At 37.7% G+C, this 15,835-nt stretch overlaps 1 protein-coding gene across 1 annotated transcript in view; it reads right to left on the bottom strand.

Annotated features, from left to right (window-relative positions):
- The window catches only part of stt3b (STT3 oligosaccharyltransferase complex catalytic subunit B), a 64,855-nt gene that overhangs the window by 30,007 nt on the left and 19,013 nt on the right, over positions 1-15,835 (bottom strand). The window contains exons 2-5 of the mRNA XM_077547931.1: positions 14,194-14,302; positions 8,266-8,553; positions 4,844-4,909; positions 62-161 (exon numbers count right to left, since the gene is read on the bottom strand). Coding sequence (XP_077404057.1) covers positions 62-161; positions 4,844-4,909; positions 8,266-8,553; positions 14,194-14,302 — 563 coding nt within the window. The remainder of the gene's footprint in view (positions 1-61; positions 162-4,843; positions 4,910-8,265; positions 8,554-14,193; positions 14,303-15,835) is intronic.

Here is a 15,835-nt window from a genome sequence, read left to right as displayed (position 1 = left end):
CAATTGTAAACATCACGCCATTCCCTACAACATCTTATTACGATAAACGTGTGCACCATACCAATGTAGACTCTTCGGCTGTAACGTTGCATCAGCAGCAGCACAAACACATGGAGGGGAATCAGGTTGATTATAAACACGTAGCCTCCCCATGCCGATACCTGGAAGAGACAAGTGCACTTTTGAGTGGACAAATCTTTAATTTTTTTAAATTCAAGTTTCCATATACAAACAATGTCAGTTTAATAAACTATTCATAACTGAATTCAATGGTTAGAGAAACTCTCATCCGCATTTGAAAAAGAAAGGTGGCATTAGATTGAGCAATGTCTCGCCATACACAGCAATAATTAAGACCGCTTTTTGGCTTAATTTCCAGTCGGGCTTTGCTTGTTATGCAGTGTACAGTGGGGAAGGAGAAACATTTGGTACCTCCCCTGAGAGCCCCTTTCCCTGTGCCGGCACAAAGATGCATAAATCATGCCATGTTTTTGCGCGTTTATACGGACTAGCAAATTGCTTGTTCTCAGCATTAGCATTCCAGAAAGCGAAAACTACTTGTTGCTTTTCTGACAGCCGGAAAAAGCCCGAAATTCATATTACTTTCAACTAGAGGATTTGCATAGAACAGATCTGACACAAACGTACAGTGCAATCATTTTTTTAAAGCAATAGTTTCTCTTCTTATGTATTTAACAGTATACATGCTGAAGACTGCTATATACTATATTGGAAAACACAAATGAAATAAAAGTGGATGTTTTTTTAAAGACATATTACAACATAATTGGAAAAGAGAAAATAATTTATAATTATAAGCACTTGCTTAAAAGTTCTACTTTTCATAGCTCCTCACACTAGCACAATGAATACGTATTTAAGTCAAACCCATCATGTCATGAAAAACACAAATCAGTAAAACTATTAAATAAGATATTTCTCCTTGAGTTTCGTGTTTAGTTTTTGCCTGTGGCTCTGAGGAAGATGACAAACTCGCATTAATGGCATCACATCATGGAGCGGTCTCATCTTATGGCAATGTGCACAAATCAGTAATCTAAATCAAATTAGCATTTTAAATCGTTATTATATGGAATCGTGAGGAATCTAGAGAGTCCTACCCGAGTGTGCACTCAAGCTTTTTTGTGAGAACATGGATCTAAAAGCCAACAGTGTGGCCAACAGCCAAAGGGCAACAGCTCAGGGCGAGAATCAAACAGTGGTTGGAGAAAAGTCTTTTCCCTCTGAATTTCACAGGCTGACCCGCAGGGCTATCCAGAAGAGATATAGCGAACATGACAGAGTGGAAAAAGTGGTTCGCAGTGTGTACAGAGGTGATATTGCAACCCATTTTTTTCCAATTTTATTTTGGGGGCTTAATGCCTGCCTTTTCCTCATTGGTGTAAAGTGCAAACCCTATGATTTCCTTTGAAAAAATTAATATGCTAAGTTTCCGACATTGTGAAAGTAACCTGAATGCACCATTTTGCTTGCGTAGCAAGCGTGTAGCGTATTTGATTCTGTCTCTCCTAATTGTCTATTGAAATGCTTAATGACATCCAGTTGGAGTTTACTGTGTAAAACTAAACACAATGTACATTTAAATAGAAAATGTGCTTCATTTTTAAAACATTGCTTTAAGCATTATTTATATATATATATATATATATATATATATATATTTTTTTTTTTTTTAAATAATTGTCAGATTAATCTTGTATTTTTATGCCAAAAATCTATTGGCATCAGCCTCAAAAGACGCACATCTGTCAGGCCTTAGTCACTGATACCCCAATACTTTTGATACATAAAATGTCCTTAAAAAACAATGACAGGTCATTTTAAAGAAGACCTATAGATCCCAAAATAGCAATAACACTTAAAATTGCATTAAATTAATGGCAAATGACTATTCTCTTTTCTAGCTCCTGACCGTAAAACACTTACAAGAGGGCTGCCGATTAATGGTATTGGCCACCGTCGAGAGTACTGACACATTGAAAAGAGGCCGTGTATTGGCCCGAGTACTCACCCATGCCTATTTTCAACAATGCGATGGCTAAACTTAGAATTATTAAGCATGTGTCCCAATGAGGGGGGAATATTTGCAACACTGGCGAATGTTGATTTATCAAGAGTTAAGTTTGCAACGTTTGCTCGACGTTCGCCTAGAGCCACTGTCTTGCCCGTTTTCCATGTCTTTTCCATGTGTTGAGTCACAGCTGACTCAACTGATCAGCTAATCAGCAAGCTCTGTAGAAGCTTGATAATGATCTTGTTAATATCAGATGTGTTGATGGAAGGAGACATGGAAAACAGGCAGGACAGCGGCTAGAGTTTTAATGTTTTCTTGTTCAACCAAAAGAACCAAACATCTCCTACGTGTTTGTTGGAAATACTGGCAGGTTAGCTCCCATTCTAGTTTGTGTTTGTTACTCTGATGCATGCGGATTTGGCGCATTTATGTGTTCAAATCTGTGTGGATTTAAGACTGGTGATAAAACAAAATCAACCCCACCCCTACTTGATTTATCATTGATAGAGACACACGCGTCTGCGAGTACTCCGGGATTAAACCGCTGCGTCTTGACTGCGTGCTCCGGACACGTCAATTTTATGGACAAAACCCACCGGCTGCGCACAGCTGCGGTCCGGCAGCTCCGCCGCCGACAACTTCCCGCTGCGTCTTGCGTGATCACGCGCGTATTGTGGCGTTAAAAACAACGAAAAACACACAAAGTCTTTACTGCTCAACAGAGAAGCAGAAATAGAGATGGAATCCTTTGATTGAACTCACCATCCACTCCCACAGCTAAATCCAAATAAAAAGGATGTGCCGTGTCATATATAATCCACTTCCTTAATCTCTCCTTGTCCATGTTCGCTGCAGTGAATTAAGCGTTTTGCTGACATGTAACCGGATTTTTTTATTTTGAAACTGCTTCGGTTTTCCTGTCCCGCTCGAAATGTTCTGTACTAGGTTGCCATTTGACGGATGTGTCGTCCGTGCGGCGGCACGCAGCCGGTGTAATTTGAACAAGCTGATAAAATGGAAACGAGACGCAACGCACATGCATGCATGCGGTGTAATCCCGGGTACACTGTGAAACTGTCTATGCCAACACTATGGTGAATGAACGACCGTCCGATAATGTGATTGGGCACAATGAGGTTAAACATGCCCATGTAGTGTGCGTTTTGGTGCATAACGAATGCATTTTAGCAAATCGATAAATCATATTTAGTGTGATCATTTATAAATGTTCCAGCGTTTCCTTATTTCACTGTCAAATTTTACTTTACTAAAACTATTAAGCAGTCTGCATTATCTGAAAATGAATAATCTCAATGACAGTATTTGGAATTTGGAGGTTGTGTTGTCAGCAGTTTGGAATAGAAAATGTTCATTTTCCTCAAACAGCAAAACCAGAGAAACTGATCATTTTGCAGTGTTCTCGTAATTGTTTCCAGAGTTGCGTAAGTGAATTAGAATAACAGAGCGGCTGGTGCGAGCAGTTTAAATACTCAATTGGGCAAAATGAGCTACGTTGCTCCCCGATGATAGTGGGTAGTGACTGTTTAGACAGAGAGCTAATGAAAATACATTACTTGGAGAATGAGCATGACAGCAGTAGAGATTCATGCATAATGCTTCTTCTCCACCCTCGCACACAACTAACTGGATGAAGTAGGATGTTGCACAGCAACTAGCGTGGTTGCTGTAGCTCCTGTCCGTCAGGGAAGCCTGCTGCTTTGATCCTTTTTCTTTAACTTGCCCTTCTCGTCGCATTTTCTCTGATGAAGCTGATTTCAAGATCAATGCTCTGCTTTCCATTGACTCTCTCACTTGTCACATTCAGTTACACCGCGATCAAGTGTCAACATAGGTTGGCGGGATTGTGACCAAAAAAACAAAAAAAGGCTCTTTGAATTTGTGCTGTGCTTTAGCCTCATGACCAAACGCTGTTTTTGTTGCTGGGGCAACTGTATCAACAACAGTGGGAGGGCTGCGGATAAAAGTACACAGACTTATTACCAATTTAGAGAGAGCATGATGGAGAATGGAGACACACCAATAATAAAAATGAGAAACACAGAAGGCTTGAATTTGTATCATCTCATGAGTAACCCAGCCATGTGCAGAGAAATACATCATTTGTGCATTCCTTTATCATTCTTGTATACCCTGTCTTCCGACACCCACAACTCTTTTCCTTTGTCTCTACAGTTTCAATTGATTCTGAGACAGTAATATCAATCTTTCAATCAGCCCATCTATCAAAATGGCCCCTCTTGGATGCTGTGATCGATGAAGCAGGAGAAATAGAATTTATTTTATTGGACGCCTGTCTTCGAGCCAGAAAAAAACTGAGCCAAAGATTTTTTACCTGGACCTGGCAAAACAGCATACATGCCCTCTTTCATTAATATGTATACAATTTGTCAGAAATGGACATCTCTTCCCATCCCTTTATAGTTTCTCCTGCCAAACGTTTGGTGAGTTAGTCAGCATTTTTTAAATTAATGGAGGAAATGACAATGGCTTTACTGTCCCCTCCTATATCTCTACATTGAATAGATCAAGTCTATAGTCATGATTTCATTGAATTGGGTCATTCTAAAGCATTTGTCATTCTGACCTATCTGGAAGTTTATTGAGCTCAAAAACAAACTTGTCAGTTATATACTATCTGCAAAGACTAAACCACAGTTTGTGCCTGTGTTAGGTTGTACAAACATCAGCAGTAGTCATGGGATAAAACAAATATCAGCTGTCTGTGGCCATGGGGTGAACCATATCAAAATGTCAGCAGTGTCAATGTTTATGCGGAATGATACTTACCATATAAAAATAGCAGATGCAACAGCCAATAGTCCAAAACACAGAGCCCGTCTTCACAGATTTCACCTGGGAAATACATTGAATAGATTAGAAGAGGGCTTGCCACATACGATAAACTGTAAAGAAGCACTGACTGGACTTCAAAAAAAAAAGTATGCTTCTCCTGGTTGCCCACCCATTCATATTCTACAGCGTTTGCCCTCAAAAGGAACGTGGGTAAGCTGCAGCCTATCTGATCTGATTATTCTGACATTGTGTGCGCCTTTAGTTATTGAGGATTTTCAATAAAGGTTGACATGTACTACTGCAGAATAGCCACAGACCTACACGGATGTTTAATCTCTTAAGAAATAAAAGATAGAGCAAACATATTATAATGGTAAATACATCATTTCAACTCTCTTACCTTGGGATATATCTTCCCAAATAAGACGAAACAAACACATTAACATAATTAAGAAACTTGTAATACGCACAAGCTTAAATACAAAATATTTTTCTGCGAGCTCAACCTCATGTGTTCTGCTGCTGTTGCAGTGTAGCCGACTGCTGTGATTTTCAATTCAATCTCTTGATCTATGACCAGTGGGAAAAACTTCTCATCGAGCCAAAATAACAAGCAACTTAAAAAAACGTTATCACAGGTGAATCTACCACTTATTTGTGTTTATTAATATTTAATTGGCTTTAAGTTTCTTTGACGTACATCCCATTCCAATAGGCATCATAATGACTTTGCATTGCATACACACAACATCAACATAGCCCATCATTCAAATTAAAACCTTTTATAACAACACTTTGTGGCTACAGGTAAAAATGCATCGGTGGTTATTCAATATATATTGGCAGCTCTGCAGTTCTATTGCTGTAAGGTAGCTAACAAGGACTGTTAGGAGGTTTAGTCTGACTGTAAATAGTACACATACATTACAGTTGCTTTAAAATGGCTGACCACAAACCAGAAAGAGACACTGTGGCCAGCTTTCATGTTAAAAGATCTAGCACCCTTATCTGTTACAGTCTTCCCAATTGTTGATTAGGGGTGTTAGAAAAAATCTATTTGGCAATATATCGCGATATTACAGCGCGCAATTCTCGAATCAAATATTCTCAATTTTTTAAGGGGAATATTCAACAAAACGTCTTACTTAGGGTTAGGATTCATACATTAAGCATGGAAGAATGTTATATTAATGGAACATCAAGCCTTAATATTTTATTTTAGTGCTGTTCAAACATGAAACAGACCGCAACCTGTTTGCTAAATGCTCAGTTATAAGCCTGAATTTTCAGATAAATAAATACATTTTCATACAAATCTTACAGTGTACATGTACAAGTTTACTGAATAGTATTTTCCAAATTAGAGTAAAAAAAATAATAATTATAGATTCATATCGGGATTAATCGGTATCGAATCGCGACCTATGAATCGTGATACGAATCGAAAGGTACTAGGCAATTCACACCCCTATTGTTGATCATAAAATAAAAAGAAAATAGTTGTACTGTTGGTTCTTATAGGTAGCACAAGGGAATATTGTGTTGTGTGTGTGTGTGTGTGTGTGTGTGTGAGCATGCATATATTGGAGGGTACTTTCCCTGGGAGTGAAAGGATCCAATTACTGGTATATAGATTATGGAAGCGCGCGCATGTGTGTGTGCGCTTGTGTTTTGAATATAAACAGATTAAGGGAGTCAAGTTGAATATGCCATTAGTGGACAAAATGAAAGACTGTCAGATAATGAATCAAAGGGAGGGCTGTGACTTGAGGATTTCAATAAACAAGCGTTTATGGCCGTTTGAGGAAAAAAATGGAATACAAAAGAGCAATAATGAAATAGATTAAAAAAAGCTAGGATTTAAACAATTAAAAATGGCCACATAATGCACATAGTGTGATTCCCCCCGTGCAAGTGGCTCTTATGTGTATAAAAATTGTAAAAATTGTTAAAGTAAACTGCTGAACAGCAAAACGACATCAAGTGCAAGAACTCATTCTGTGCAATTTTTTTTCACAAAAATAAACTCACAAAAAATATTACTACTTTAATTTATTGCGGTTTTATGTTTGGGCTGAGTGTCATTCAAAAGCCGCAAAAAATATATATTGGGTCTCTAGTCTCAAAATGTTCATTAGCATCAGACCTATACATACATATGTAGTGTCAATGGCTTAAAAAAAATGTAATTCAAGCCTTGCGCACTCAAAATCTCCAACTCCAAATGACGGCACAGTGCCATTTTGAACGTCTGCCTGTTTTAGCAATCTGGGGGATTATTTAGATCCCTAGTGTTTTTTCCCTATGCTTTCTCTTTGATGTAAAAAAACAAAACATCCAAGTATTACAAAAAATTTAATAAAATGAATATCTGGCATGCGGGTTTTAAACACTAACATTTTGAACTCCACAATGCGGCCTGCTGCCACAATCCACCACCAATGCTGACAACAAACAAAAGTGTGGCTCCATCATAATACAAAATTGCATTTTTCAAGATTTAAACCATAACATTACGAATGGTGGATGACTCAAATTCCGAATGAATCTAATTTGGTGGAGTCTTGGAGTCTAACAGTCCCTGTGCTCCTATAATCAAGCACTGTTATAGGTATTTAAAAAAAAAAATGTAATGAAGTAGCCACGATGGAAAGTAAATCCCATGAAGATCATTGCATTACATCCAATGAATTTCTCTCCAGTGGCATGATGTATTAAACTACTTATTTTTTCCTTTGGTATTTGAACACAGTGACAACAGTTTTGTACAGCATAATCCTGGTAATAATAAAAAAAAGGCATAAAACGAAGATACTACACTGTTTACTTTTTAACACGCTTGATATACAAAACAAATTATCTGGCATTAGACTAAACAACTAGCAAAACATGATAGAATGTTGACTTCAAATGCTAAATATACTAAAAGCATACAGTACATCTGGTTGAGGTAAAACCTGACATGCTCCTTTTGTATTCTTTGCTTTTCCAAAAGGTTTTATTGTGAGGGTCTGCCATTACTTGGCAGCCACATGGTCGGCATAGAAACCCTCTATGCCTTTTAAGACTTCAGATCTATAATTCATCATCTGAGGCCAAACAACAAAGTGGGGCCACTTTTCTAGTAAAACAAAGAGTGTTTTCTGAAACTGAACAAAGGACTGAAGATGCTCTTTAGGGACAAAGCTGCATGTTTATAAAAATATGGAATATAAACAATTTTATTTTTTTTTTAATTAATAATTTTTATTTATCTGGTTTGCAAGTGGAGTTTTTTCTTTCTATTTTGTTCCTTTTTTACAGTATAACAATATGCAGACATTCACCTTTGTTACATCATGCTTGCCTACAGTACAGCTCTTCCGCCTCACATTCTTAATCAACCAATTACTAAAAATTCAATCAAGCATACACACCCAGAGATAGTAGGTGAACTGCAGGGCAAAGATGGCGATGCCTTCATTGTCAAATGAGCCAGCGACCGAGCGGGAGATGTAGCCCGGGACAATGGCAATGAAGCAGGCCGCCAGCAGCCCTGCGCCCTGGTTCCAAAGCTCCCGCGTCAGCAAGAACGTAGAGATGGCTGTGAGGCCGCTGAACACCGGCGCCAGAAAGACGCACACGTCCCGAATGTGGACCGTAATGTGAAGCATGTTGAGCACATAATGGATGAGTCCTGCAGTCACCATTAATCCTGGATATACCTGTGTAGGTGGGCAGAGAGAGGAAGAGATGGTTAAAAAAAATAAAAAATAGAATGACTGTAGAGGGATAAAAAAAATTTGATGAAATAAAAAGCTGTCGTGAACACAACTTGACAATGGAAAATATACAGTGCCATGAAAAAAAGTATAGCACACTACTAAAATTCATGAATAGTTTCCCCACTTTACTGTTTAACACCAACGATAGATAGCCCAAGTAAAATGCAGTTTTTATACTTTTCAAAGCAACCTGGCCCTTTGTAAAGAGTAAGGCCCTCACACCTAATAACGGGTTATGCGACCCTGAGCAGCAACAACTGAAATTTTAAGTATTTTCGATAGCCATGATTGACATCTGTGGTTATATCTTGGCCCATTGCATCATAATCTGACGAACATTCCCGCCCAGGTGAGAAGGTACATTTTGGGCCATATATGATCAGCCTCAGCTACAAACATTATTATTATTATTATTATTATTACAGTAAATATGTCTATGTGGCCAAGTACCAAATGAACGTCCTGAGTTCCTTTGTGAGCTCATGGTAGATAAGTAGTCACTCTTGTGGTAATGTTTTGTGAAGGTTCACCACTGTTCCATGTTTTTGCCATTTGTGGAGAGTAGCTCTCACTGTGGTGTGCTGGAGTACATTAGCTTCAGGAATGGTTTTGTTCGTGAATTGTTTTGGATTGTGGAATCTATTTAGCAGCTTCTTGGGATTTCATAGATGAGAAATAACATCTGTATCAGTATCATTTGGCACAACTCAGCTGCACACCAATGACTGATGTTAATTCTGTGTGACTTATTTTCAATATTCATCAAAAACATAACCAAATTTACAGTTCGGATTAGAATTATGGCCTTGTTGAGCAAAGCCTGTCTGATCCAAAACTGATTGTGTGTTGTGTAGTACACTGGTTGTCTTGACTAAAGTGCTTAGTTAAACTGTCTGAACCTAAACTAAACCTTATCAGCATCTTAAAATACTTAATGCATCCGTTTCCCTTCAGACAGCACCTGTGATAATTACTTGTTATTCTACAATGTTTTAATCTCATTTGAACTGGTTCTGTATTGCTGAGATGATCTAAATTGTTCATCATAGCAGCACATTTGCAAAGAACGTTTTTACATTATTTACAAACATTTCTAAAGTAAGCATTCATTTTGTGATGCATTAAGCAGGTTTCTCATTTCAAAAACAAAATGTACAAAACAAAAGCTTTCATCAAAGATGCACTTGTGTCAACGTCCTGAGGGTAGTAACAAGGTTTGGTTTATTGCTTTTATTGTGCTCTATTTGGACCATCACATTAAAGAAACACTTTCTTATCTGTAGTTTCAAGAGAAAGCATATCTGGCAGTTCTCTGAGGAATGCATGATGGGTGGTAGTGAAATGGAAATACGCTGGACCGGTTTCGAAATAAACTGTCACGTTAACTGATAAAGGCCCATCTATTTGCTAAACGGCGTAACCACCTGAGTGCTTGGATGCTTAATGTTATCATACACAATTCATGAGAAAAGTCTGGATCTAAATAAATAAAAATAAAAGGCAGCAGAGCTTGATATAAGGATGGGACAAAGGCAGGGATGGCAGCATTGTCAGGATGAGAAAAGAGTGGAAAAATGCAGTGGCAGCACTGTAGGAATGCTAATAAAAGATTAATAAAAGATTTGTTGCAAGTTGAAAAAAAATAGACAAAGGGAATTATTGTACAACAGAAAAACTAACTAACGGGTTGAAGGTATAAGTAAAAGATCTTAATGCTGACGGAATTTCACTTCCTTTTTTGGGTGCTCTTAACTCATTCACTCCTAGCCATTTTCACTGAAGCAACTTCCTTTTACTGGATTTTGACTGATTTTGCAAGGCCCGCAGATTATAGTGTTCGATTGCTGCAAAAACATTGAACCTACCAAAAGAGTAGAGTCTCTTATTTTATCAGGAAAAAATATATATTTCTATCCGTTTCCATTTTGCAGCAATTAGCATTAGAATATAGCCAAGTTTCATCATTATTCACAAATCTGTTTAAAACTGTGGGGGGGAAAAAGCTTTTTACTGCCACCTGCTGGCAGTTTTTGTAATAACTACCATTGCTTCAACCGTTCTCTTCAGTTTAGAGGCTGCATCAAAGACTTCTGTATGTTCTAGCATTGTAAAAAAAAAAAAAAAAACATAAATATGTGTTTGGTAATATTTTTAAATAAAACAAATGTATATGTTTTTGGGAGCAAATGAGTTCATAACCATACGGCAATTGAACAGCACTCGAGTTTACGAAGAGTCGAAGTAAAGCACTAAGTGCTCTGAGTTTATTTGGGAGCGCATCCACGATGTAGGAGATGGGTTTTTGGTTGGTGATTACCTCTGTTCTTGGCCTTTTGTAAAATAAAATAATGTTTTTGCATGCATGCATATTTGCAGACAGACCAGAGCAATCATTAAAATGATTATTTGAGGACTGTAGCTTTGATTTTTTTCTCACATTTTTCCACTGCACAGTACAATCTCAGCTCTACTCAATTCAGTTTGGGTGGAGCATTGTTGGATTCATGTTTACATTTGGAAAACACAGTTTGAGTAAGCTTACAAAATCCAGTCAATAAGGCAAGGTGGAAAATAAGCCGACTCAACATGAAGGCACAGAGTGAAAAGAAACAGGATGACATTCTTCATTTTTTCTGCTAATGGAGGGACACACAGAGACAACAAAATAATCTCAGTAAGCTTGCAAAACTGTACCAGAAATTTCTAACCAGATGTCATCACACGATTTACGTTCATCCCATCACTGAAGCACAGACGACTAAAGTGAATTGGTGTTGTAATGATGTTAATCATATCCCACACTATGCACAAGGTCTAAACCCAAAAGCTATGAGCATTGTAGCACAACCTGCACATCCAGTATTACAAGCTTGGCTTGTCATCTATCACTTCGCAGCCTCTGACAATAACTACACGTGACATATGAAGAGTGAATACGGGTTTTGGCATTCCTAGGTGCTTTTGTGTATTACAGACTACAATATTGAAACATTATCTGTAATTTTTAAAGCATCTGCCCTTTACCATCTGCTACAGTGGGCGCTGCGATGATAATGGTATCTGAAAGTCATTTGAAGCATTGTCGCAACTGTACAGAGGAATTTTGTAATGAGCTCAGAATTCACTGCTTTGACAGATGAAGAAAAGCAAAATGAAAACTATCCATCCATCCATTGCCTGAACCATTCATCTTCACTAGAGTCGCGCGTGCAGGAGCCTATCTCAGCTGTCTTCGTGTGGTATGCGTGGTACATCCTGAATTGGTTGCCAGCCAATTGCAGGGCAGACATTAGCAAACAATCATTACACAATCACACCTATAGAAGATTAATAGTGTTCAATCAACCTACGATACATGTCTTTTTTTATGTGGGATCAAACCAGAGTACTGGTACCCGTAGAAAACCCATGCTGGCACAGGGAGAACATGCAAATTCCACACAGGAAGTCCAAAGCCTGGATGGGAACCCACGACTTCTGCACTGTGAGGCAGATGTGCTAACCAGTCACCGTGCCACCCTAAAATCAAAAACGGTTAGGCACAGCACATTTGATATAAAAATAGGAGAATAGGCCAAGCTAAGCAGACAAAAGGAAAGGTACACTTCGGACAGTTCACTCACCAGTTAATTTTATTTAGAAGAAACTTCTTATAAGATCAATTTGAAATGATTAAGTAGTTGTTATTGACTCACAAACATAAGGGATTTAATACAAAGCATTAAGGTCAAAATTGTGAAGGAATTATGTATTGTACCGACAATTTGTTTATGAATATGATTACTACACCTGGATATAAGAAGGGTTTAGAAAAAGAAAAACAGGTACCAGATTAGGAGAAATGTTGCCTTTATGCGTGACTTGGAAGAAGACAGAAGGATTGCTGAGTAACAAATCATTAGCTGACTTATTTTTACATTGTTTTGTGTATGACAGAAAGGATCTTGATGGAAGGCAATTGAAGTCAAACTCATTACTAAAGGCATTTGTACAATAAAAAACAAAAAATGATTTCGTAACTTGTTGATCCATTCAGCGCAGCATGAAATAAACTTCACGCGCCTGAGTAATATAGCTGAAAAATACCTCTCCATCCCTCCTTCAAGTGCCGCATCAGAGAGGGTTTTCAGGGTAGGGCTAATCAGTTTTATTTTCATATCAATATCATCTTATTGTGAAAGAAAAATCAGATTTTTGAGGCCATATTGCCCAGCTCTACTGACCAAAAACCATGACATATTTCCTTAGTAAGTGACCTTCTCAATACCAGATTAGAGGCTTTTAACTCACTAACTTCCATTTTCACTGAAGCAACGGGCTGTTTTACTGGATTTTGACTGATTTTGCAAGGCCTACAGAATATTGTGTTCTCTTGCTATAAAAACATGTAACCTACCAAAAGAAAGATTATTATATTTAATATATATAATATAAAATATTATATTTCTATCCGTTTCCATTTTGCAACAATTAGCATTAGAATATGACAAGTTTAATCATCATTCAAAAATGTGTTTAAAACACTGGGCAAAAGAGCTTTTTTGCAACACGGCCCTGGTTGATCTCATACACTGCTGCCACCTGCTGGCCGCTTTGTGTAATAACTACCATTGTTTCAACCTTTCTTTTCAGTTCAGAGGCTGCATCAAAGCCTTCTTTAGCATAAAAAAAATCATAAAAACGTATAAATACATTTTTGGGGACCATGGGAATATTTAAAATAGATTTTTTTATTTGTTTTGGGGAGAAAAAAATAGTTAAGGTTATGTTGTATTCACCAATTTCTGAAATTCAATACTTGTATCTTCAAAAATATCTAAAATGATAGACAAGTAAGGCTATAAATATACTTCATTTATCCACATAAAAATTCTCCCACCCATCCATGCCTCCTAATGTGTGGTGAGATTTGTTTGCAGAGAGGTTACTTGTGCAGTTTATTTTTGCTTGAATTTGTAAAATTCAAGACATAACCCCCACTTTATTGGGGTTCAAACTTTGTGGCCCTTGTTACTCACAGATTTCTCATTGAAAAGCATCTGGTGTCATTTGCAGTTTTCCTGCTGTAATTGCAGCATCCGAAGCCTTCCGTGTATTTTATTTTTATTTTTATGAAGAGCTGTAGTAAATACTTCACTTTTTTGTCCAGCCAAATAGAGCTTCATGATCTAATTCCTGAACCACCTTCATCAGATGCTTTAGGACCGATTAGCTGAAGTACAGTACACTATAACAAGATGTTTTTCATTTTCATAGTCATTATTTAAATAGAAATGACATGATTAAATGGCAATCAAATCAAGAACAGTCTATTGACCTAGCTGAGTACAAGTCTGTCAATGGAGCAAGCCGACTGTGTCCTTAGGAATCACTTTAAGTGCCTTTGTCAGCGAATAGAATACTGTTTTGACGTTTTGGGTGCAACTCATGGTATTCAGGTATAATTTTAAAAAATTGCCAAAAAGGTGTCATTATTTTTCTTGTTAAAACGTGTTTTAATGAGTACCAAGAATGGGAATGTGGACAAAGCAGACATGTGTGACTAAGAGCATGACCTCATTTTGCCATGGAGGTACTTACTGTGCCACCAACAATCCTTCCCAGCGGGTACCATGCCCTTTCATCAAACCAGTTAAGAAACTCATAGAAACCATTGGTTGTGAGATGATGTGTTGATCTGTAGTTGAACCTAAAGAGACACAAAAGGATCGAGTTAAGTGTAAGGCTATAATGCCACATGACATTTTCATCTTTGTCGTAGCTTGCCAAATTGCTATTTCAGCTGACAGACCAAAAGCACTTTTCCGAAAAGGAATGGGTTTTATGGAAGCAGAAACAATGGGCAAAGTGCAGTGGCTTCCCCTTGTGAGAAGGGGGAAGATAAGGCTTCAATTCACTCAGAGCCTTTGCGGTGATGCCAATTGCTAAGGTCAGCCTTCAGGAAAAAAAGCGGCGAAAAATGCGCAATGTGGAGAGCAGAATAAAGTTTACATCCTGTATAGACAATTCTAATTGCAATCAATAACACATGCTGAAGTGAACATACCAAATGCAATAACAGAAATACTGTGTATTGTAAAAGATTTTTTAATATAAAAAAAAAAAACGAAACCACAATAAATTCTGAAGTGTTAATTCTCAAAGTACGCAAGTTAAGATGAGTGAATTGAAGTACAGTCAAGCACCAGAATGAAATACTGCAGACTTATGCCATTACCACTAAGAGGAAAAAACTGGATATGTTGCAGATAGTCTGCCATTCCAACGCAGTTTGTTCAGGTGGCTCGATTAAGCTCAAATAAAAACGACCGCAGATGTGATAAGCTATTACATGCAAAGCAAGCTCATGTCAAGGCAATAAAGAGAAGTTGATTACCAGAGATGTATACCAAAGATGCAAGGCTTATTCAGATTCGCAATTCAAACTAATCATCAGATTCCTTGGTGTAAACATGCAAGCTACTGTGTGATTAAAAAACTAAGATTCAGCACCATTTTAACTCTTTGACTGCCAGACGTTTTCAGAAAAGGGATGCTGTGGGTGCCAGCCGATTTAAGCATTTTGACTGATCTTTCAAGGTCCACAGAAAATTTTGTGTTTGGACTATGCAAACACACATACTACCAAATGAAAGATTGGACTCTCATCTTTCATCAGAAAAAAAAGTTTGTTTCTACCGTCTTCCGTTTTTCAGTAATCAACAATAGAAAATGGTTAGTTTCACCCAAATGCTCTGTTTTGAAACAAAATACGGAGAAATCAAGCTTTTTGTGAAACGATATTATTTCATGCACTCTAGTGAATTTGACACCTTTTTTTTCACACCTAAACAGTGCTTTACTTCTGTAAAACACTACCACCAACAATGAAAAAGTGTTTTTTGATAGCAAAATACGTTTATTTACATTCAACAGTGTAACAATTTGACAAAACAATTTGGCAAACTATTTACAAATGTGTGCAACCGTGGTACTATTTACAATTATGTGGATGTTTCAAATACAGTTTTTCTTTTTGTAACACTCCCTTGCGTGCAAGGGGACGCAGCAGGATTTGCACAACAGATTAGTTTCACTGCGATTGCCCCTTCGCGTGCAGACGCTGCGCTTTCTTGCTGGCCTTTTTTCCGGGGAATAGCAAGTATATACTGCAGTGTGTGTTTGGCCATGTTGCCATCAAGTCTACTCTCAGGATCATGATACGGTGACGTTACGGTGGTGT

Source organism: Vanacampus margaritifer, chromosome 17 (genome assembly GCF_051991255.1).
Source record: "Vanacampus margaritifer isolate UIUO_Vmar chromosome 17, RoL_Vmar_1.0, whole genome shotgun sequence".
Taxonomy (NCBI): Eukaryota; Metazoa; Chordata; class Actinopteri; order Syngnathiformes; family Syngnathidae; genus Vanacampus; species Vanacampus margaritifer.
This window is presented reverse-complemented; position numbering and strand designations above follow the sequence as displayed.